General features: G+C 51.4%; 2 protein-coding genes across 7 annotated transcripts in view; one reads left to right on the forward strand and one right to left on the reverse strand.

Annotated features, from left to right (window-relative positions):
- Positions 1 to 4,631: 4,631 nt before the first annotated feature.
- Positions 4,632 to 14,962, forward strand: MCAM (melanoma cell adhesion molecule). Its single transcript, XM_003418190.4, has 16 exons — positions 4,632 to 4,723; positions 6,523 to 6,644; positions 7,126 to 7,333; positions 7,420 to 7,490; positions 7,588 to 7,675; positions 10,771 to 10,950; positions 11,047 to 11,168; positions 11,254 to 11,413; positions 11,532 to 11,650; positions 11,758 to 11,899; positions 12,126 to 12,247; positions 12,361 to 12,502; positions 12,597 to 12,692; positions 12,879 to 13,026; positions 13,318 to 13,435; positions 13,937 to 14,962. The coding sequence occupies exons 1-16, from the start codon at positions 4,657 to 4,659 to the stop codon at positions 13,964 to 13,966; spliced, it is 1,935 nt and encodes a 644-aa protein (XP_003418238.2). The 5' UTR covers positions 4,632 to 4,656; the 3' UTR covers positions 13,967 to 14,962.
- Positions 14,963 to 15,915: 953 nt separating this feature from the next.
- CBL (Cbl proto-oncogene) overlaps positions 15,916 to 24,440 on the reverse strand; it is a 101,814-nt gene continuing 93,289 nt past the window's right edge. For all 6 annotated transcript variants that reach the window (XM_003418189.4, XM_064268952.1, XM_064268950.1 and 3 more), the window contains one exon: positions 15,916 to 24,412. In XM_003418189.4, the coding sequence (XP_003418237.1) occupies positions 24,138 to 24,412 (275 nt within the window). In that variant the 3' untranslated portion in view covers positions 15,916 to 24,137. The remainder of the gene's footprint in view (positions 24,413 to 24,440) is intronic.

Raw genomic sequence — 24,440 nt, forward strand, 5'->3', positions numbered from 1 at the left:
TGGGCCAGACCTCGGGGAGCAGAGCCTCCTGGGACGCCAAGAGGAGCTTAACGCTGGCGCCTTCCCCGTCAAGGCGGCGGGTCCAGCTAGGGGAGGACAGGCTGAGACCCTGGGTTCTGGAGGGTGGAGGTCAGGCAGGTGGGCTGCGCCACGTGGAGAGTCCCCGAGGGCTGGTGGGCACAAGAGGGACAGTTCCAAGTCTGAGGGCTCAGCAGGACTGGGGACTAGGATGAGAGCGGTGTGACACCCCCCTCAATACGCCTCACTCATCCACTGCTTCCCCCTCCCTCTGGTTTAAGGGTCCCTAGTCCCTGCTAACCAAAAGGTGGGCAGTTCTAATCCACTAGGAAACTCTATGAGGCCAGTTCTATTTTGTCCAATAGGGTAGCAGTGAGTCCGAATCGACTCTAAGGCAATGGGTTGGGTTTGGTTTTGGAGTCCCCAGGAAGAAGCCCTGGTTGCTCGGTGGTTAAGGGCAAGGCTGCTAACCAAAAGGTCGTGGCAATTGCAACCCACCAGGCGCTCTGCCAGTGAAAGATGTGGCAGTCTGCTCCTAGAGATTTCAGCTTTGGAAACCCTGCAGGGCAGTTCTACCCTGTCCTCTAGGGTCTTATGAGTTGGAGTCAACTCCATGGCAATGGTTTTGGTTTAGGTTAGTCCCCCGGAAGTGTCCCCATGCATTCACATCCTTTTTCTCCTTCTCTCCCCCCACTCCCTGGCAGGGAAGGGGCTGAGAGGAGAGGCCAGCAGCTCCCAGGGGAGTCTCTGGAATGCTGGGAGCCTGGGAACAGACCCTGTAGTCCCTGGGAAAGCCAGGCTGTGGGAATCCCACCCTCAGCCCCCTCCCCAGGATAGGCCTTCTGATGGATGCCAGAGACCCCAGCTCCCCCAACAGGGGGCTTTGTGAGGGTGGAAAATCCCCTAGTCCAAGACCCAGCCTGGCTCGACCCCAGAGTTCAGTAGGCCAGCTGTGACGAAGACACCCCCGTCCCCGCCCTCTGCTTCCCTTGCTCCATCCAACATAATCCTCACCATTGTGCCACTCTACTGCTTCCCCACCCCCTTCTCTGGACCCCTGCACAATGAGGCCTTTGCAGCCTCCAGCACTCCGGTGGAGATGAACTCATGGTTTTTCCAAGTTTAAAAATAGCCCCTCCCAACTTCTCAGAAAGCCACCCTCCTCCTCCTCCATGGTGTTTCTGGGGTATGCCTTAATCCAGGCCTGCACCTCCTTCCTCCTGACCTGCATCAGGTGCAAAGGACATGGGTGAGACTGCATCCGGCTGGGAGAGGGGCTGCTTCCCCCCATTCAATCTCTTCCCCTACATCTTCCACCCAGCCCCCCCAGTATCCGGTTTCCTGGGCTGAGGATGTCCATAGTAGCAACTGCCCCCCACCCTCTTTCCACCCTGTTTTTCCCTCCCTCAGCACAATCTCCTCCCATCTAAGACCTCCATTCTGGAAAAACTCCAGCCTCCCCTCCAAAGACCCAGGCTGGATCCCATTTTCTGCCCAGACCAGGGGTTTCCCCAGCCTCCGTAATTGCCATTGCTGGGCTCCTTCCTCCACCCCCATCTCCTTCTCATAGCAGCTGCAAACACATCTTTTATCAGCTTCCTTCCTCTGCCTCGCCCATCCTTCTTACATCCTTCTGGTCACTGCCCCTTGGCCAAAAGGGTGTGTGGGAGTTCATTGTGCCCACTGTGATAGGGCTGGGAGAAGAGTCCTAGGTCCAAATCTCACTCCATTGAGGCCCTGGGGGACAGGCCCATCCTTATCATTTATCTTAATTCCACTGCGGCTGGGACTTCTTGGGATCCCCCATGCCCCTCTACTTCTCCTTACAACCAACGGAAAGTCCACCCTTCCAGGAGACTATAGTTGACGGACCCAGACAACAACCATCACCCCACCCAGCCTCAGTTTCTCCATCTGTGCTCAGACCTATACCAGAGAGACACACACAAAACATTCCACGCCCAAGTCCTCTCATCTCTGAGGAGGCTGGGTTTATCCTGAGGTGAAGGAGAGCAGTGTTCCTATCCTTTCCTCCAGGAAAGAAAAAATTAGGAAAGAATTAGTACTGTGTCCCAGGGCCTCTTCTCCTGGCCTTGGCCTACCTCTGGGTACGGCTGCTTCCACCCCAGTCCCAGCGAAGGCATCCCTCCTGATTTGGAAGGTGCATCACTGCCTCCCTATGTCCCCTTCTGCTATATCTCAATCATCTCTTGCTGGAATTTCTTTCTCTGCCACCTTTTCTCTTTCCTGATGCTGCTGAAGCTTTACTCTCTGGCCCCTTGGAGAAGCTGGAGGGGGGATGCCTCTACCCTGTGCTCCTGCCTTTACTCCCCATTCTCCTTCTGTTTGCATTCCCATCTGAATTCTCTCCAAGGTCCTGACCTCTCTTTGGCTTGGAAGTCCAAAGGGCCCCCCTCATTAAACCACCCCAAAGCTGTCTGCCCCCTGACCTCCACCACCCACTCTCCCGAAGCCAGACAGCCCCAGGTTACTGGCTTCCTTAGAGGACAATCTTTGTGCTTATTTGGTGGGGCTGTGCAGGGAAGTGCGTGGGACCCTGGGCTCTAATCTCATTTCCCCAGCACTGCAGAGGCAGCTCCTCCACCCCTACAGGCTTCACTCTAGTCAAGGCGAAGAATTTGGAGCTGACTGTCCTTGGTGGTTGGCTGGCTTTGTACTCAGGCAGGAGAGAGGGAGAATGATTAGTTAATGATGTTAAGTGAAGGGAAGGGGGTTGGGCAGGGAAGGAGAGCTCCATGCCCAGCTCTGGGCCAGCCAGGGCAAACAGCATCCTTCAGCCGTTCCTACTCCTGCCCCTGCAGGCAAATGAAAGCGCCTCCGTTCCCATTTGGGCCCTGGACCAATCCATACATCACCCTGGGGGATGAGCCCCAGGGTCCTCCTGTTGCTCTCCCCTCCCTCCCTGCTCAGGCTCCAGGCCCTTGGCCTGGCCTGGGCTGGGCTTGGCATGGCGTGGTCTCTGGCTGGCTGGAGACTAATGGAGAGGGCGGAGGGGGTCGGCGGCAAGGCTCTGAAAGATGAGGCTGATGTGGTTTGCGAGTCATCTCTACGTCATGAAACGCCACCCCAGAGCGGTTCTCTCAAGTCACCTGCCCATCTCTGGCGTTTGCTGCCTCACGCTGCTCCTCCCCCAGCCAGCAGAAAGGATGCCAGGCGACTGGTCTCCAGCCCAAATCCAGGCCCAGCCTCCTACTTGACTTTCCCTGATGCAGGGATCCCAGCAGTGTGAACATCTTTCCTGAGCCAAGGGGCTGGAGACCACCATGAGACAAGGGCCTGCTTCCCTCCCTGAAGCTCCTGGAGAAGCAGGGGTTTGGGAAGAAGGGTGGCTGCAGGGCTCCACACACCTTGCTCTGCGTGGCAGGCCCCACTCAGGCAAGGCTGAAACCAGCTCTGATTCCTCCTCTGCCCCCCAACCCCCACCCCAGCGGCTGAGCCACAATCAATATGGCTGGGAGAGTGAGGGAGGGAGGGTGCAGAGGGGAGCAGTGCTGCAAGGATGGCAAGGATCCTTCCCCGCCTTGGGAGCTACAACAGACCCAGTACCCATTAACTCTTTCTTCTCCCTCTTTTCTTCATCCAGGTGAGAAGAAAATGAGTTCTAGGCTAAGCTCAATGAGTGAAGAGTGAAGAGAAACAGAATTCTCAAGTCCTGGGCTAGGACAAGGTCTCTGGGTGGCACAGTTTGCGCTCAACTACTTAACCTGAAACTAAAACTTGGCAGTTGGAACCCACCCAGTGTGCTGCAGAAGAAAGGCCTGGTGATCTGCTTCTCTAAAGATTACAGCCAAGAAGGCCCTTGGAGCAGTTCAACTCTGTAACACATGCTCTTACCATGAGTCAAAACAGATTCGAGGGCAGTGGGTTCGGGTTCTTTTTTGGGGGGAGGGGCTTGGACAAGTTGAAAACCTTGGGCCTATGAGTCCCACCCCTTTCCTCCAGTCAAAGATGGACTTGCAGGAATTGGGGTGTGAAGGGAAAGCTGCTAAGGTGTCATCTCTACTCCCCAGTACAGGTAGCTCTGCGTCTGCGGGACCTGGCGCAGGGCTCTTCCGCAAAGCTGCCAGGACAGCGAGGCTTCGGGGCAGTGCCAGGCCGGTAGCCTTCGCAGTGACGCAGTGATACTGGGCCGCCACCGAGACCCCCCCGTATTTTTCTGTGGCAGGGGTAGGGTGAGGTAGAGGAGGAGGTGGGGTGAGGAGCCTCTACGGAAGGCCCCCATCCGGGACGTCGAGGACGTCGTAGTGCGCTTCTACTCCACCAGGAGAGATCCCGCAGGGCAACACTGGCTGGTTCCGACCCGGGCCGTCTCTGAGCATCCGGGTCAGCTTCTCCCCGCTGCCGCCAAGGCCAGGCAGTTGAGCCCAGACACCTGTCACGCCCCTCACCCTTCCCCGGCTCGGGGGCTGGGGAGGCCAGCCCGCCTTCCTCCGAGGCCGCGGCTCGGCGCAGCTCCCGGGCTCGCGGCGCAGGAGCCCGCCCCCTAGGGCTGCGGCGTGCGAGGCGGGGGCGGGGGGCGCGCGGGGCGGGGCGCCGGCCCCCTCCCCCGCCCCCCTGACGTCAGCCCCCAGCCGCAGCAGGATCCGGCACTTGGCGCTTGCCCTCGGGACTGGAAGCATGGAGCTGCCCGAGCTCGTCTGCGTCTTCTTGCTCGCCGCCTGCTGCCACTGTCGCCGCGCCGTGGGTGAGTTAGCTGGGGGCCCGCACCCCTCAAGGCTTGGGCCAGGGGCCTTCGGCGGAGCGTGCTGTGGAGCGGAGTTTGCCACGCGGTGGGGGCGAGGGCTTGGCGCCCCCGCGAGCGCGCTCCTCCTCGGGTCCCGGCACCCCGCGCCTTGCACGCGTGCAACTCTTCTTTGTAGCCAGTTTGCAGTCTCCGTTCTGGAGTATCCCGGGAGCAGAATCCGGGAGGCGGCTCCTGTCGGGAGCGGGAAGGGGTGGAGCTGAGCTCACGGGGCGTTAGGGAGAGCTTTTTCCTCAGGTGTTTACTCCGGGGGGCCTTCAGAGGAGCCGGGGTGGGGGCGCAGCTAGAGCGCACCCCCTAATCCTGAATTCCGCACCCGCTTGTTGCTGGAAAAGTCAGTTTTCTTAGCTGGAGGCGGTGCGCCGACCCCTCCCTCTCCCGCCCGGGCACCCGGCCAGGCTGGAGGTGAGCAAGAGAGGGAGAGACAGCGGCTCTCGCCTTAGCTGGGCGTTGCCAGGGGCTGGGCGTGGGGGTGGGGGGGTGGGAGGGTTGGAGGCGGTGGGGGTCGCCTCGCGCCTACCCGGGTGACGGGATCGCAGGTAGCAGAGACGAGGGATGGAGCATTCCCAGAGTGGGAGCGCCCCCGTCTCATCTTGTTACTGCTCCCCGTATGGAGATCACGTTCAGGTGGGAAGAGCGCCACTGCACCTCCAAGTTTTTCTCTGGGACCGCCTGTTAGCCGGACTCTCCGGGTCCATGCTGCCCTTGTATGGCCCGCAGCAGTGTCGCGTGTTTCTCTTGGCTCGCTTTCCTTGACCCAGTCTCTATCCGGCTGGGGAAGAAGAGGGCTGGGCAATACCCAGCTCGCTGGCCTCATGCCCAGGACCGACGCCGTCCCTAGGGCACCCCTGGCTGCTGCCTCCCAAGCTGGCTTTATTTCTGGGGAAAAGGCTAAATCGAGCTCCACAACTGCATTAGTTCTAGCTCTTCTAGCTCTGGGGAAACTGAGTCAGGGATTGGAGCTTCTGCTCTGGGTTGAAGACCACCCCATATGCCCTCCTTGTCTGGGAGCCCGCCCAGGCAACAACCCAGGCATCCCAGAGTCCAGCCAGATGGTGTTGAGTGACATCACCACTTTACAGGGCTGGCAGCACACTGGCACTGCTGATGTCACTCCAGCCCACTGCTTGGACTTTGTCTTGACCCCTGGGGGAGACTCCGACCCCTTCTCCCTCCCAAGACTCTAAGGCTGGGGTCCCCTGAGCATGTGTGGGGATGTTCAGTGAGGCCCTGTGAGGGAGTATGAGATGGGAACTTCTGGCCAGTGGGACATACTGGGTTTGTAGAGGATTTGGGGAGGGGATTCTTGGGGCAGAGGGCAGATTAGTGACGTCTTTCCCTGGGGGTGGGGACACAAAGGGGCCTGTGTAGCCCAGCCCAGCACATGCCTTGCATTCCCACACTCTGACTCACTCAGAGAGGAAGGGTCCTGGAAGGAAAGGGGCTTCCCTCTTGGCTCAGAGCCTGGTTTGCCTCTCTGTCAGCCTCATCAGGGAGGTGCTTGGCACTCAGGGTCTCTGCTCCAAAGACGAGGGATGACATCCCCAGGTCCCTTGAACTGGGAGAGAGTGGGCCAGGGCTTGGGGCAGGGGACGAGGAATGGCTGAGGGTGAGGACAGGGCCCTCTTCAGACCCTCACAGTGGCAGGAAGGACAGCTGCAGCCAGCGGACATGTGGGGTGGGGATGGAGGGCAGCTGGAGCTGACACACCTGCTGGGGTCGTCTCTCCTCTTTACCCCCAGGTGTGCCAGGAGAGGCAGAGCAGCCTGCACCAGAGGTGTTGGAGGTGGAAGTGGGCAGCACCGCCCTCCTCAAGTGTGGCCCTGCCCGCTCCCAGGACAGCCTCAGCCTGGACTGGTTTTCTGTGAGTGCTGGGGCTCCCCAGAGGGCAGCAGGGGGTGGGGCGTTTTACCCCTCACGGAGCCCTGCTGGTGCAGTGGTTTAAGGCTTTGGCTGCTACCCAAAAGGCCAGCAGTTTGAATCCACCAGCTGCTCCTTGGAAACCCTATGGGAGCAGTTCTCCTCCATCCTATCGGGTTGCTATGAGTCAGAATTGACTTGATGGCAACAGGTACGGGTAGCCCTGGAAGGGAGCCCTGGTGGCACAGTGGTTAAAACGCTCAGTTGCTAACCAAACAGTCATTGGTTCGAACCCACCAGCTGCTCCATGGGAGAATGATGTGGCAATCTGCTTCCGTAAAGGTTTATAGCCTTGGAAACCCTATAGGGCAGTTCTGCTTTGTCCTATAGGGTCGATATAAGATCGCCATGAGTAGGAATCCACTCAATGGCAGTGGGTTTTGGTAGCCCCAGAACCCTCACCTCCTCTTGGCCTCTCCCTTTAGGTCCACAAGGAGAAGCCAACACTTATCTACCGTGTGCGCCAGGGCCAGGGCCAGAGTGAACCTGGGGAGTATCAGCACCGGCTCAGCCTCCAGGACAAGGGGGCTACCCTGGCCCTGGCACACGTCACCTCTCATGATGAGCGCATCTTCCTGTGCCAGGGCAAGCGCCCACGGTCCCAGGAGCACCGCATCCAGCTCCAGGTCTACAGTGAGTGCCCCCACCCCTGCCCTTAGGGCGGTGTGGATCCTGGGAAGTGGTGGTCACATGCCCCACCTCCTTTCTCTCCCATGTAGAAGCTCCGGAGGAGCCAAGCATCCAGGTCAATACCTTGGGCATCTCCGTGAACAGTGAGGAGCCTGAGGAGGTAAGATAGGCCAGGGTGGCCAGATACCAAGCAGGAGCTGAGGTGGGGCGTGGTGGGGTCTCGGAGGCAGAGAGACTTAGAGCCTGTCCTCCATTAGGTCGCTACCTGTGTGGGGAGGAATGGGTACCCAGTTCCTCAAGTCACCTGGTACAAGAACCGTCTGCCCCTGAAGGAGGAGAAGAACCGTGAGTACCCCTTCTTGCTCCTGAAAGCCATGCATTTGGATACCACACAGGAACCACCTTGCATTTTACTTTAGCTTCTTACTTTTTGTTCGTAATTACACAAGTGATGCTCGAAAATATTTTCATAAGAATTTACTGAACAAAAACTGTACAAAAAAACCTAGAATGAAAAGTTCCTTCCTTCCCTGAAGAAATCTCTGCTATCGGTTAGCGTGTGCACTTTCAAGTCCGTTTCTGTACATGTACTCACATGTAGAAATTTAAATAGAAATATATAAGCTTTTTTTAAAAAGCTAAATCTTTGTATAAGACCACTATTATAAAAACTTGAGAAATAGTTTAAACTGAGAAGAAAACATTCTTTCGTGGTTACGAGGCAGGGGGGAGGGGGGTGGGAGGGGGCATTCACTAATTAGACAGTAGTTAAGAACTACTTCAGGTGAAGGGAAAGACACCACACAATACAGGGGAGGTCAGCACAATTGGACTAAACCAAAGTAGTTTCCTTAATACACTGAATGCTTCGAAGGCCAGCGTAACAGGGGCAGGGGTCTGGGGACCATGGTTTCAGGGGACATCTAAGTCAATTGGCATAATAAAATCTATTAAAAAAACATTCTGCATCCCACTTTGAAGAGTGGTGTCTGGGGTCTTAAACGCTAGCAAGCAGCCATCTAAGATGCATCAATTAGTCTCAACCCACCTGGAGCAAAGGAGAATGAAGAACACCAAGGACACAAGGCAATTACGAGCCCAAGAGACAGAAAGGGCCACATGAACCAGAGACTACATCAGCCTGAGACCAGAAGAACTAGATGGTGCCTGGCTAGAACCGATGACTGCCCTGACAGGGAACACAACAGAGAACCCCTGAGGGAGCAGGAGAGCAGGGGGATGCAGACCCCAAATTCTCTTAAGACCAGACTTAATGGTCTGACTGAGACCAGAAGGACCCCGGTGGTCATGGCCCCCAGACCTTCTGCTGGCCCAGGACAGGAACCATTCCCGAAGCCAGCTCTTCAGACATGGATTGGACTGGACAATGGGTGGGAGAGGGATGCTGATGAGGAGTGAGCTTCTTGGATCAGGTGGACACTTGAGACTATGTTGGCATCTCCTGCCTGGAGGGGAGATGAGAGGGTGGAGGGGGTTAGAAGCTGGCAAAAAGGACACGAAAAGAGAGAGTGGAGGGAGAGAGCGGGCTGTCTCATTAGGGGGAGAGTAATTGGGAGTGTGTAGCAAGGTGTATATGGGTTTTTGTGTGAGAGACTGACTTGATTTGTAAACTTTCACTTAAAGCACAATAAAAATTATTAAAAAAAAAAAAAGCTAAATCAGTGGTTCTCAACTCAAATCTTTTTACCCCCCAGGGGACATTTGGCAATATCTGGAGACGTTTTTGGAAACCCTGGTGGCACAGTGGTTAAGAGCTATGGCTGCTAACCAAACGGTCGGCAGTTCGAATCCAGCAGGTGCTTCTTAAAAACTCTATGGGGTAGTTCTACTCTGTCCTATAAGGTCGCCTTGAGTCAGAATCAACTGGACGGCAATGGGTTTGGTTTTTTAGTTTGGAGACATTATGGGTTGTGACAACTTAGGAATTGCTACTGGCATTTGGTGGGTAGAAGCCAGGGATGCTGCTGGGTATCCTGTGTTGTAGGAAAAACCTGAACGCTGTTTCGAGGTAAAACGGGGAGGTTTACTAAGTTTAAAACAATTGCAATTGGGGAACTACATAGCCCATTGAAAATGGAACCAGCTAGTCTGGGCAGTGTCCTTATACAAGTATTCTTGTTGGGTAAAAAGAGCAACCAAACCATAGGAAGGGCAGTCACAGGAAAATCGATGAGTATTATAGTGATCACACACTGATGGCTTACTGGTGATTAATAGCTGTAGTCAGTGGTCACAGAGAGTTTCACAGGGTGCTTAGATCATGGTCCCAAGATGCTTACGTGTATTTTCTTTGTCTTGCAAAAATACCTTGTTTGCAACAGCACACAAATAGCATTCTTCCTGAGTACCCTTTTTTTTTTTTTTTAAATGGTCACTTGGCCAAGACCCCTTGGGGCATATGGTTTCACATCCTGGTTTTGACCACCGAGGAAGAACGTTTTTCTCAAAAACATAGCTGTTCGTCCAGAAACCCAGATTAAAATGAGACAGCTTGCTTGCCTAGTACGCCTGTGTCTCACTGACTGCACCGACCGCTGTCTCCTCCCGAGACGCCTACAGCGCACAGTGTGGCTGCCACAGTGAAGAACTAGGGGCCCAAGATATCAATAGTGCTGAGGGTGAGAAACCCCGATGTAAACGGTGTCATGCATGTTGTTCTACAATTCGCTTGTTTTTCTTTCAACAACGAGTCTTGGGAATGTTTCCAGACCAGTGTTTTTTGTTTTTTAATTTTGCTTTAAGTGAAAGTTTACAAATCAAGTCCGTCTCTCATACAAAAATTTATATACGCCTTGCTATGTACTCCTAGTTGCTCTCCCTCTAATGAGACAGCACACTCCTTCCCCCTACTCTCTTACTTTCACGTCCATTCGGCCAGCTCCTGTCCCCCTCTGCCCTCTCATCTCCCCTCCAGACAGGAGCTGCCCACATAGTCTCATGTGTCCACTTGATCCAAGGAGCTTACTCCTCACCAGCATCCTTTTCCATCCCATAGTCCAGTCCAATCCCTGTCTGAAGGGCTGGCTTTGGGAATGGGTCTTGTCTTGGGCTGATGGAAGGTCTGCAGGCCAGTGTATTTACCTCTCCCTGATTGTTCTGCCTCCTGCCCGGTATTCCGTAGTTGGCTGTGATGTAGTTTAGTTAACCATTTGCCTATGAGTAAACCTCTGGAGTGTTTCTCATCTTTCTTTCCCTCAGCCGCATCGTCTGCACTCATCCTTGTACATAGCACCACTGTGTCAGTGTTCTACTGAGAGCTGAAACTGCTGGTTTGAAGGGTCTCCACTTGTATTTGTAGCTGGCCCTCTACCAGGGGCAGGGATCCCTTTGGGTGCTCCCCTCCCAACCCCTGGGGAGACCGTGGGGTGGGGCTGGTGGCGGGCTGAGGCCAGGCCCTTCTCCCCTTCTCCCCTGCGCAGGCGTCCACATCCAGTCATCCCAGATCGTGGAGTCAAGTGGTCTGTACACCTTGCAGAGCATTCTGAAGGCGCGGCTGGTTAAGGAAGACAAAGATGCCCAATTTTACTGTGAGCTCAGCTACCGGCTGCCCAGCGGGAATCACATGAAGGAATCTAGGGAGGTCACTGTCCCTGTTTTCTGTGAGTACTGACCCATCCCTCTATGCTCCCTCTGGCTCTCCTCACCCAGCCCAGGGATCAGCTCTGGGGCTGAGAGCCACCCCTTTGCCGTTGCAGACCCAGCAGAAAAACTGTGGGTGGAAGTGGTGCCCACGGGAATGCTGAAGGAAGGGGATCACGTGGAAATCAGGTGTTTGGCTGATGGCAACCCCCCACCCCACTTCATCATCAGCAAGCAGGTGCGGGGGCCCCATGCTGGGTACAGACAGGGCCACAGGAGGGGTGGCTGGAGGAGCTCTCTGTTCACCCGTCCACCCTCCCCAGAACCCCAGCACCATGGAGATGGAGGAAAAAGCAACAGACCACGATGGGCTCCTGGTCTTGGAGCCTGCCCGGAAGGAGCATAGTGGGCTGTACGAATGTCAGGGCCTGGACTTGGACACCACGGTATCGCTGATGGACCAACAGGAGCTGCTGGTGAACTGTGAGGGGCTGGGGGCGCAGGGCAGGGGGACCAGGCTGGCTGCACAGGCTGGGGCCATAGGGAACTTGCCCTGCCCTGCCCTGCCCCACCCAGGCTGACACTGTGGCTGTGTCCCCAGACGTGTCAGATGTCCGGGTGAGTCCCACCACCCCCGAGAGCCATGAGGGCAGCAGCCTCACCTTGACCTGTGAAGCAGAGAGTAACCAAGCCCTTGAGTTTCTCTGGCTGAGAGAAAAGGTACCAGGCCGGCCTGGGGCTGGGGAACAAGGGCTGGCTGGTGAATGGAGCTGGGGGGTGGCAGCAGCTTGCTCCTTCCAGATCCTCTGATCCGTCTCTCCCTGAAGACAGGCAAGGTGTTGGAAAAGGGGCCCGTGCTACTATTACACAACTTGAAACGGGAGGCAGCGGGAGGCTACCTCTGCATGGCGTCTGTGCCCAGTGTACCTGGCTTGAACAGCACACAGCTGGTCAATGTGGCCATTTATGGTGAGGCCCTCTGGGCGGAGACCTGGTGGCCCCCCGGAAGCCACTCCAAGTTGGGGAAGGGTGGGGCAAATTCCCTTTTGCCCCCACCTCTGCAACCACTTGGTCCCCCTTTCCTGGGGGCTGGGCTTGCCCAGGCATGAGCATTAACTTGTGGCCCGGGGTGCTCTGTGGGGAGGTGGGGCGGCCAGCAGTTTGTGGACTCACTCTTCTCCTCCCTCCCCATCAGGGTCCCCGTGGATGGCATCCAAGGAGAGGAAGCTGTGGGTGAAAGAGAATGAGGTGATGCGTTTGTCTTGCGAGGCATCAGGTCATCCTAGGCCCACCATCTCCTGGAGTGTCAACGGCACGGTGAGCAGGCCCATGCGGTCCTCCCGTGTGCTCACACTGTCTCATCCTGCCCACCCCTGTGGCTAGTCCGGAAATCCTCCCACCCCTGAGCTGGGCTTCCTCCTTCCTTGCAGGCGCATGAGCAAGACAAAGATCCGCAGAGCGTCCTGAGCACCCTGAATGTCCTCGTGACCCCAGACCTGTTGGAGACAGGTGCTGAGTGTGTGGCCTCCAACCCCCTGGGAAGAAACAGCACAGTCATTCGCCTGGAGCTGGGTAAGGGCCTCCTCCCCGCAGAGCCTGGCAGGGGCGTGCCCAGGCGCGGGCGTTAACTCGGGCTTCTCCTAACGCGCCTCCCTCTGCCTCCCAGTCAACTTAACTACCCTCCCACCTGACTCCACCGCCACCACTGGCCTCAGCACCTCCACTGCCAGTCCCCATGCCAGAGCCAACAGCACCTCCGCAGGTAAGCCGGGCCTGGCAAGGGGACAGGGCTGGGCCAGGGCAGCCTCCTGTCCTGCCCCTCCCCAGGGAGCCCTGTCGAGAATGGTGAGTGGTGCTCTGCCTTCCATCAGCCCTGGGCTGGGCGGGGCGGTGATGGAACTGTCGTAGCTTCAGGCAGTGAGTGACCAGGAGTGTCTTTGCGGGACAGAGAAAAAGCTGCCAGAGCCTGAAAGCAAGGGTGTGGTCATCGTGGCTGTGATCGTGTGCATTCTGGTGCTGGCTGTGCTTGGCGCCGTCCTCTATTTCTTCTATAAGAAGGGCAAGCTGCCTTGCGGACGGTCAGGCAAACAAGAGATGTAAGCACCGTACTTGGCACCCTCACCCCGCACTCATCTCATGCTGCCCAGCTTGCTGCTTGCCCCAGTGCCCACTCACCCCTCAGGAGAAGGGGTGGGGCCCTGGGTCTGGGTGCTGCCCACTCCCCACCACCCAGCTGCCATCAACCACAGCTTCTCCCATGACCTGGTTCCCTCTGAGCTGGCCCCAGAACAACAAAGAGCCCGAGTCCAGTCCAACATCCTTCCCAACGGCCCCTCCCCTTCCCTTGCCCCGAGTTGCCAACCTCTCGCCTCCCTCCCTCCTCCCAGCACGCTGCCCCCGCTGCGTAAGAGTGAAATTGTAGTTGAAGTTAAGTCAGATAAGCTCCCTGAAGAGATGGGCCTCCTACAGGGCAGCAACGGTGACAAGAGGGCTCCCGGAGACCAGGTAGGAGGTAGTTCCTGTGGCCAGTGCCTGACACATCCTCAGGGATTGGGGCAACAAGGACTAATGGGTCCCGTTCCCCCAACACTAACTTTCTGACCTCCCTCCTCCTTGGCTGGAGATAAGGAGCAGGCCCATCTGGCCTCTTTACCACTGCTTACAGGTGGCAGGGGGATGCAAATATGCAAGGGACCCTGGAGAGAGGGTGGCTCTGCAGGCTGAGCAAATACCTTGTCTCATCATCATCACCTTTTCCTGAGCGGTATGCATGGCTCAGGTCACTAGGTGTGAAGTGTGGCCTCAGTTTACCAGCGGAGAGTCAGACTGGGGGGCTGGGTCCCTCCCTCCCTGTCCTGCCATACCCCACTCCTTGATTTTTCCCTCAAGGCTGCTCTACCTGGTTCATCAGCTTTTGCTTCAGTCCCACCTTCTTTCAGTATTCACATCTTGAACTCTGGTCACTATGTCCAAGTTCTACTCTTACTTCTCTCCACCATTTTTTAGGGAGAGAAATACATCGATCTGAGGCATTAGCCCACTTAATCGCACTGAGCTCCCCACCCTGCTCACCCCGCTCCCCGCACTCAGGATGGTAGCCAACACCTCTCAATTGGACTACAGAGAAGACCCTTGCTCCTGTTCACCTGCAGACCCAATCTCAGAGGTCAAATGAGTTAGGATCACAGCCATCCTGAGGAGCTCACTGGACCCTGAGGGCACCCTTCTGGGATCAGTCCACCACAGTCTCAATTTGTTGAGTGAAGCTCATCCCAACGAGGGGGCCTCAGGACCCAGAAGTGGGCAGGAGTTTCGCACAGAGTATGTTTTCTCGTTACACGTTACAGATGTAAATAGGTCTTCTACCAGCAGCTGAATCGGGTAGCTTATCTAGCTGAGCTGGTTTCCTGCCCCAAAGGCTGGCTTCAGTAATTCCTTTGAATCACTGAAGAGGCTGTACTTGTCCCTGAGACCTAGAGCCCAGGCCCCTATTCACTGCTGAGCTGTGTTGCTGACATGGCTCAGAAGAGTACCCCAGCGTTATCTAGAAGCAGCTGAGATGTTGCTGCTGCCACCTTCCTGCCTGCTTCCATGGGGTCCCTTTTATGATCCTCCTTTCCCTGGGCCAAAGCCACAAACCAGTGTCATTCCTTAAAAGACATGCTGGGCACATCCCATTGTCCCAGCAGTGGTGGTGTTTTCTAGAGTGAAAGTGATTGAGCCTAAGGCCCCTGCATTCCTCTGGCTCCCACTGCCCTCTCAAGGGATTACGTGCATCTCTGCAAGGTGGGGAGTGGGGCAAAGCTGTGGTCCTGACTGCTTTATGAAGAGTACAGCTATGGCTCTGTTCACACCACATTTCTACAAACAGAACTAATGGGCGCAGACACTAGGAGGGCCCAAATGGGAGAATGGTACTTAGGGATGAGTAATGGGCCTGACCAGAGCCTTGGGGTGGGTGGGTGTGTGTGTGTGTATGTATGTATGTATGTATGTATATATGGGTTTGTTAGGTGTAAATTTGCAAATTGTTTCCTTTTTATATATATATATATGAAAAATAAAGCTTAATTGTCCCAGAAACCTTGTCTCTTTTCTCCAAATTTTAAAACTTGTGGTTTAAAATAAATAAAAATTCGCTGATTCAGCAATTTTTACATACACAATTTGGTGACATTGGTTACTTTCATCACATGTGGTCACCACCACTATTCCAAATGATTCCACCATTACCAGAAACCCTGCCCCGCAAGCAATGAGCTCCCCCACTCCTGGTAACCACTACTCAACTTTAGCCTCTATATATTTGCCTGTTTCATATAAGTAGAACCACACAATATTTATCCTTCTGTGACTAGTTTATTTCACTCAGCATGTTTCCAAGGTTCATCCATGTAATATGTACCAGGACTTCATTTCTCCTTCTGGCTGGGTAATTTTTACCCCATTGTGTGTGAGTACCGCAGTCTGTTATCCATTCATCTGTGATGGACGTTTTGGTTGTTTCCACCTTTGGCTGCTATGAATAGTGCTGCTGTGAGCACTGGTGTAAAGATCTCTGCTTTCAGTTCTAGTGGGTATACGCCTAGGATTGGGATTGGTCAGACTGCTTTTATTCATGCGTACCACAGGAACGTGAGGGCCTCCGGAATTGGAACTGCATCACAAAGAACCTAAAACTCTCTGCAGTTGGCAGCAGGGACCAGTGGTGACCTCTACTTCCAGGCAGATGGTTCCAGATTCACCACAGGAGACAACTGCCCCACTCTCAGCAGCAAAGCCACCCTGCACCAGGCAGCCTGCAGGGCCTAGGCGACTGTTGGCAAGGGACAGTGCCCCTTGCCTCTGCTTTCCTAGCATGAAGAATTCCCCCGGAGGCAGCAGCACACACTCCTTGGGGTGAAGACATGGGCCTAGGCCTCTGGTCCTCTCACTGCCTGCTGTATCAGTGCCCCCACACCTCCACAACGAGTGCAAACAGCAAGTCGGCTACAACAAAAGAAACTTTATTTAAAAATATTTTTTTACAGACATGGGTGCTTGAAAAAGCTCTTTAGTTAACTGTGTATGGAAATGAAAATTAATAAATAACATTAGTTTAACAGACCTCTAAACATTAATACATTGGCAAAACAAAATGGACTTAAATGAAAACGAATCTTAAAGCTCTGCTAGTCTCTGTAAGAATATTTACCTTCTGTTTTTTTTATTCTTTACAGGTGAGAATGATTAAATACTGCTAGTATAATTTTTTTTTTTTTTATATTAATGACACGCTTTTAAAATAGTCCACGAAAAGCTCATCTGGAGTTTTTGTTTTAACACGGATATACAAATTGGGACTCCTCACCCTAGAGAAAGCATCAAGTTCTCTCCAGCCCCACCCATGCCAAGAATTTCAAAATCCTGAAAAAGGAGGACTTCAAAAATAATTGTTTCTATCTCCCAATTCTTCATTAGTTAAAGGCAGGGAAGAACTGAGAAAAGGCTAAGAAGTATGTAAAGTCATTATACAGGAAGCTTTTTTCTTTCTTTTTTTTTTTTATGCTGAAACATCTACCATGGCCACAACACTAAGGACAGGCATCTGGTCCTTGTTCCCTGCAGCCTTTCCCCGGGGAAAACTAGACCCTACAGAGGGTACTAGATGCTTAATGCTTTAAGTTTGAAGCCTTCAAATGAAAGGAAAGCTAAATCTGAAGGGAGAGGCAGGCAGTCGGGGCCAGTTCAGGACCCAGCAAAAAGACCCCAAAAACCCCTCGCCTTGAGAGAGTTCATCCTATAGTTTTCCATGAGGTTTGGGCCATTAATACGATCAGGAGGCTGGGAAACTGGGGATGGTACAGAATATACCTGGAAATCATGAAACAGACCGTCTGCCAGAGACAAACCATTCCACTTGACAACTAAGAGTGTGATTAGAACCAACCAAATAACCCCAGGGTACAATGCTTCTTTCTTCCAACTAAGCATCAGGGCGGGGAGAGGGGATACTGACAAACTGCATCGGAGACCACCTCCAGCCACAGCAAGTACTCCTTCCTCCCCTCTAGACGCTAGGGACGAACGATACTCGATACTCAAGGTAGAGGGACTAAGACTCTGGTATTTCCATATTAAGTCCTAAAATGCAGCCTGGGATACAGTGCTGCCTTAGAAAGGCACAAAACGTTTGGCTTTTTTTTTTTTTTTTTCCAGTGTGCTAAAAATTATTTTGTTTTGAATAAAGGGAAAAGATATATAAGGTTAAAAATCCCAAGTCACCACAGCCAGAAAGCAGATGGAGGAGGTACCTCCTAGCTGCCATGCCCTACCACATGCTTCAGCAGGAGGTTGGGCTTTTCCTTCAAGGCCAAGACACTAAACAGTGTGGACAAGGGTAGGTCAGGAGGCATAGAGCCTGCATCAGAGTACAAGCATCACCCTGACAGCAGAGGACAGCAGAAGAAAGAGGCGCAGAGTAGAAAATACATGTTCTACAGGCTCTTAAGTTGTTTTCTGCTGCTTCAATTTCCAGACCACCATAAGCATGGCTACCATCACCTGCAACAGGGTCAGGGGGAGGGAACTGACACACAGGGTACGAGAATACGTATGTGGGTACCAGACTTGGGCACACAGTTTCCCCACTCAGGCCTGAGTATGGAGTCAGCAAAAGGCCTGAAGAGTTGCACATAGCCTGTCTTGAGCAACACTCCTCCCTGGCCTCCCAATCCGGTTCAGGGGTAGGAAGAGAGCTTGTGAGAGGTAATGCAGAGCTCTGCTGACTTATGTACAGCAGCCAAATATGTAGGAGATCCGAGGCTGGCTTTCAGCCTTTGCACAAATACAGGGAGTGGTCAGCCACATTTTTCTCAAGCACTATACAAGGGCAGGGGCAGTGAGACCGCCAAACAGCTGTTGGTCAACAGCTGCCCTTCAGCATGGTGCTTTCCATCTGGCTATGAATGAGTCTCTCCATGCAGGGCTTGCTCTCCCCACCCCTCTTTCCCCATCTCTTACTCCTGTGCTACTTTCTGGAGCCAAGAAACACGGGACTTTCCCTTGCAATCAACCCAGATTTCCCAAGACACTGTGAAGGCACACGGCACTGCTGTCCCTTGGCTCCTTCATTTTGGAGCCTAGGTTAGAATATCAAATGCAAAGTCTGAAGACCCACCCTTTCTCACGTGCCTCGATGTACATCTTTGGATTATTAGGTTACTTCTATGTATATCAAATAACTTTTAGTACTTACAAAGATAAATAATTCTGAAATCCCTCGCTAACTCAGGACAGGCTCTAGGATGAGATAAACAAGATCAAAAGACTCAGGTAAACAAAAGCATGGTTTAAAAAAAAAAGATAAAGGCTTTAATACAGGACTAAAAAGACAACTAGACAGGGAAAAACACAGGTATCCTGTTTAAAGAGTTCTCAGTAAAAACTTTATTCTAAACTGGAATTTATATCCTGCCAACTGTCCCAACTAAGACATATTCTTACTGGCAAAGTAGTTTCTGAGGTACCTAGGAGGGCCTGCCTAAGAAGATTTCTGCTCACCTCATACAGGACAAGTAAAAGGGCAGGGAAGAGGAAGGGAGTGTCTATGGTGCCCAGAGAACAACTATGTTTTCAGTGCTAAGGCCCGAAGATAGCCCAGAGGTCCATGGCTAGTGGCTACAGTAGAATCTGTGATCTGCTCTCCAAAGAATATGAAAGGCTAAAAACCTGAGATGGAATGAAGGCTAAGAGATGCCACCCAAGAATAGGCTGCTCTGTAAGAGAAGAAGGTTCTAAAGAGGGAGGAAAGAAATCCTGGATGTCAAGATTACCCAAGGGAACAAAAAGAGGAAGAAAAAAAAGGCAGTGGCCAGAAGTTAAACCTAAGAATCTCTTCAATGTCCCAGGCACACTCCTGTACCTCCCTTTTACACTCTCAAAAAAGCAGTATAACAGCAAGTTTAAAGCTAGAATAGAAGGATTCTTAGGGTATCTATTCAGTGTATGGAGCCCTGCTGGTACCGTGGTTAACAGCTTGGCTGCTAACTAAAAGGTCGGCAGTTTGAATCCACCAGATGCTCCTTGGAAACCCAATGGGGCAGTTCTACTCTGTCCTATAGGGTCACTATGAGTCAGAATCAACTATATAGCAACACGTTTGATTTTTTGGTATTCGGTGTATGCCCTCTTCTCTGAGACCACCACCCCCCTCCCAGGGAGTATGCCACTGTTGCCTAATGGTGTCACTTGTTCCTCCTTGGCAAGGCTGATTGCTCAATGTGCTGGGATGGTTGTATGCTCAATTGGTAATTCCGATGTAAATGGTGTTCCCTAGAGCTGGAAGGTCGTGTAGACTTGAGGGTTGGGGTGCCTCTTCTGGGGCCATGCATGCTGATAAAAATGCTGAGAAGCAGAATGGACTAAGTGCAAAGTTTCACAATTCTAGCTCCACAAAACAATCAACTGTACCACCTATCCTGGGTTTTATGGAATCTCCTGCATCCCTACAGTGAGTACGTCCTTTCTTTAGCTTCAGTATTGCTGTTCCTGGCATCCAAAGGATCCCTAACCAAGTCAGGCAAAGATACAACCTCCACCTTCTTCTACTTTTCCACTGATAGGAACCCTCCACCCTCCTCCATGCATTAAATGGCTGTATGTATTTCTAAAGGAAGACTGCTAAGGTAGACTGAGATCAGGATAGTGATGATAATGCTTCGAGCTGAGTTAGAATACTTTAGATTGAGTTTCTAAAGCCTTAAGGTCTAGTAGAAGCGTGCTGTGTTAACTTTGATACTAAGCCCTAGGGTCTCTTCTAAGCTCTCTATCCTGCCAGGTAAAGGCTGACATTTTTTTGGAACTGACTGAATTTCATCTGTTTTACTGTCTGGCTCTTGGGAAAGCAAACAATGGGTAAATTCAGGACCCACAGACACGTGCCAACCCTCCCCAATAGCTTCAGTCCTTCTAAGACACAGAATTAACTGCAAAGGTTGTTGAAGGATTGGAAACAAGTTCCAAATTGTATGGGAGACAGTGGCAGGTCCCAAAATAGTGAAAAGGAAACCTTCCCAACAAGGAGAATTAGGGACACGAGCAGCTCAGTAAAAAGATCAAGGAAAAAGGCACTAGACTGGGAAGAGAACTGTGGGCAGACGCTCTGCTTAAATTAAACATTTAACTGCCCTGTTGTGCAACTCCCAGCCAACAACATAATCCTCAGTCTCCAGTTCCACTGGCTCACGAAACAGACTCCACTGAAACACACAAAAATGTGAGGCACCCAAGAGACCTACACAAAGGAATCTCACCGGTGTTAATCAAAGCTACAGAGGTAAAGGGAGAGTCTCGGACTGATTTTACCAGGACAGCTCTATAAAGACAGATCTGTCTACATAAAACAGATATGAGTAAAAATTGCACAATCTTCTTGGGAAGAGCTACTTTAGGGTCAAATGTAAATGCTAGACAGCTCAAGTACAACCCCCAACGTCAGTAAACCACCAGGTGGTAGCAGGGACGAACATACAGCTGACACTTTGGCAACTGGTAAATAAACACTCATAAATGTTTGCTGAATGAACAAACTGTTACAGTCAGGCCAATGGTCAGAATGCTGTTATTCACTGGGCAGTGGTCATTCCAGAGTCAGAACAGCCAACGGCAAGAAGGATTTACAAACAGCTTGGGAAGAAGGTCTATAACCTTCTGACTTTCACGATGTGAGGTAGGAGACTATTTTGTGTTAACACCTACAAAAAGGACTACATCTTATTAATGGTGCCCTAAATAGACTATATAGTTTGTCCCTAGTTTACAAGCAAGTTGTGGTAAAAAATTAATTTGTAAGTTTGCTGCTTGGACCATAAAACATATTTTACTTTTCTTTAGAAGGAATAAAAATATTTTAAGTATGAAGGATATTCCTCAGCCTCCCACCCCACCCCCAACCCTGAACCCAGTTTAATCCAAACCATAGTGAAATGATCCTAACAGAACTAACCCACATTCTGGGCCCTGGTAATCAGAGTCTGTATGATGAAAAAAGAACAGAAGAATGGCTGAATGTGTAGAGCAGGGTTGGGGAGAGAGAGGGTGCTGGGGGAAAGAATGGTGTTCACAGGTACGGATCACAAATGCTAACAGACACATGCTGAGATGCTGAACTGCCCAACCTATTCTTTAACTAAGGAGAGGTATACCATAAAAAAAAAAAAAGCTACCATAGAGCTCACTTTTTAGACCTCTACTTTCCTGGAAGAAGCGTGGGAAGGACAGCTGGAGAAAGTGCAATCCCGGTGGCTAATTAAGTACTGCAAAACAGCTGACCCAGCCACGAGGCAGACTATAAAGCAATCCAGGGAACACACAGGGAAAGCAAAAAAGAATTGAATAAAACATTCTAATGCATTTGAGAAAAAGGAAAACATCAAAGTGGTTTTTTACCTTATTGACCTGATGGCTAAGAGGAGGAACCCTTTGTAATTAGAGAGGGAAAGGGGGTTGATTTGCCAAAAATGGCAAAACTCGAAGATAAAGCCTGTTGATGAAAGGGCAATTTTGCTCAAATTCATAGCAGAACCAAAGAATTAAAAGTCGCCATACAAATGGAGGATGAAGAATAGGTGCCTTATGCAAAGGAAAATAAAAGAAATTAACGTTGCGGAAATATCCTTAACACAAGAGCTGAGTGAAAATCTTCCTACTGCTTGCCTGGAAATTTCAGGCACAGACCCACGCAAGTCCTCAGAGCAACCACTCAGAGAGAAACACCCTCATAAAATGGTCCAAAGCCTTGAGCCCTTACAGGCACACGTCTGACAGACGAAGATCTGCTCATTTCAAGTCATGCTCAGCACAGGCGTCTGTCCGGCAGCGCAGTTCGGGGCTGACCTGAAGAGCCTCACAGGTATTCCAGCAGGAGAGGAAAGGACCAAACTGCCCTTAGCCTATACAGTAAGAACGGTAACCTCCAAACAAGAAAATTTTGTATGCAGTAAAAAGGAGGTGCCAGCCAAAGAGATGCCACCAGTGCTTTGTTCTCTTCACAGCTCTCCAGACTGGGCAGTGTCTGCAGAGAAGCAAAACTTCTAATACGGACAGGCACGGAAACTGCTGTCATTTTCTCTAGTTCTTTTTCTAGGCCTTCAATATTGACATAACATGTAAAACTGAATGGTACCTTAAATGAGGCACTACACTGGCTTTTAGACGGTAGTTTACTGTTTCCTACTTACCGCCACTTTTCCCTGTCTCCTCCCTTCTAATCCAGGACCCCCTGCACTGGTGGTGGGCTGTGCTGCTTTCTGCCACGTAGACACTAAGTCACCATGGTAAATCAACATGAGGTCTTGTTCCGTCTACTGTGGGAGTATAAATGGCTCTGAGGCAAGGGGGTAAAACCAGAAGACGGTCCAGGTGTAGCTGAAAGCCAAAGAGAAGATCTAGAAAACAGTTTTAGTTCCAAAATCAGCAACCCTGGAAAGAACAGATCTAAGGAAGATCATTTCTGTCTGGATCTAGAGGCAGAAACATGCTTTATATTTTGGGAAGGGCAGATTTATTGACGAGCAGGTCTGGTTTGGTTCTGAAGAGGAAGGTTACACAATGCTATGGAAGTGAGCAAAAGATTCTGGACAAAAGTCTCCAGAAATCATTTGGCAGCATCTAAGACACTAACAATTGTATAAACTGGACTCTGAATTATAACAACTGCCAGTCTTTCCACATACTGTCACTGACTATACAGCAGTTTATTACACTGAATGATGTCTAGTTACTGTGGAAAACACAGTAATTAAAGACAGTTTCACAGGACCCACGGGGAAGAGGACAGGGGAAAATGGGGAGAAAGGAGACGTTACATTCCCAAAGCCATAGGCACAAGAGAAAACCAAGTCGCTGGGTGGCACCAGTGTAGGAAAGGTACTAATTATCAGCAAAATGTTGTGCTGCTATGGGTGGTATCCCCATTCCTTAAAGGGCAAACAAAGAATCACTTCTGAAACTATAACCTGACTCATGTTGAAAGGGAGATATCCACAGAAGCAGAAAATAATTTACTGGGAAGAAAATCAGAACAGATAAATCCTTATCATCTATTTTGTGCATTTCATGTATAATAAGGTAAATGGCATGTGACTGGAGCGTCCTAAAAGCTTCATGGTATCCGAGCCAGAAAGCCATCCTGGAAGCAAACGTTCTTCCCTTCTCATTAAGTAGAAAAACTCGCGACCCACATCAGAGCACATAGCTGGCACCAAGGCAACTGACTTCCACAGACCATTTTCTGGGGAGGGCATGGAATGTAGCTGAAGGCCTCTACCTCAAATCTGTCATTACGTAATTAGGATAATTAAAATATCTTATTTTAACAAATTCAATGTTCCTATAGAAACAGTGCTTTGGAATGGCCAGTGTTAGCTGCTAATACCAAACATGACTATAACGATAAAGCAACAATACTATTTTCCTATCTACCAAACAAACCACCACCACCATACATACATAATAAAGAACATCCTATAAGCTGCTTGGCCTCAGTAAGGCTGGTCATGGCAAGCCCACTGCCAGTGAGAGAATACCAAGGAGGAGGAGGAGGAACAACAGGAGGTAGGGAAAGGACAGAGAGTGCTCTAAAAATACAAGACTTAAGCTATGCACACAATAATCCAAGTCAAAGGGGAGTGTTGAATACACACACATTAGGGTTGGGGATAATACCACAGTAGATGGAAGTCTCCAAAGGATTCCTTCCTAAACCTCTTGTGCTAATTCCCTGCCAGGGATTAACACAAACAGCAGGTTAATCTCATAATCTCAGGACATACATAACAACAGACACACACACAGCCACATTCTTAACCCAGGAAAGTCTTAAGTCCTCACGTAAGGACTGACAGCACAATACTTGTCCTACTGCTTTTTGGACTGTTCCCCAGGTAGGCTGAACTACACTATCATATAACAAAAACCACACTCTCTCAAAATGGGGACCAAGGACACCTTCAAATGCACTCTCAAAACAAATAAAGTAACAAAACATACTAGCTGCTCCATTTTCATTCCACTGCTTTGAAATCTTGGAACCACAGATGTGATACGCCACCGATGGGGCAAGACTTCATTGTGAAGCCTCCAAGGGGGCCTATGCCCTCTCAGACGCTACATGAGTAAGAGCTCCCGGCTTACTGGTCCTCTACAGCAGCAGCAGAGAGGCGAGGCGCTAGGTGGCTACATGGGCAGGAGACGAAATCGAAACAAATTCTCGAAGGATATTTTTGGCCATTTCAATGTTGTTGTGGGCAATGACCAAAGCTTTCTGAATGTCCTGGTAGGAGTAGCCCTGACTCATGAGGTTCTCAATCTCACTGGAGAGCTGAGGTGAGGCGGCGGCAGCACCCCCACCCTGCTGAGAGCTACCAGCTTTTCGTTCAGAGTTGATTCTCCGAGGGAATGGTTTGGGGGGCCGCTCAGGAACTTGGGAACCTTCAGTGAAGTCTAGAAGAAATAGGAGAGAAAATATTTG

The sequence above is a fragment of the Loxodonta africana genome, chromosome 15, assembly GCF_030014295.1.
Source record: "Loxodonta africana isolate mLoxAfr1 chromosome 15, mLoxAfr1.hap2, whole genome shotgun sequence".
Lineage (NCBI taxonomy): Eukaryota > Metazoa > Chordata > Mammalia > Proboscidea > Elephantidae > Loxodonta > Loxodonta africana.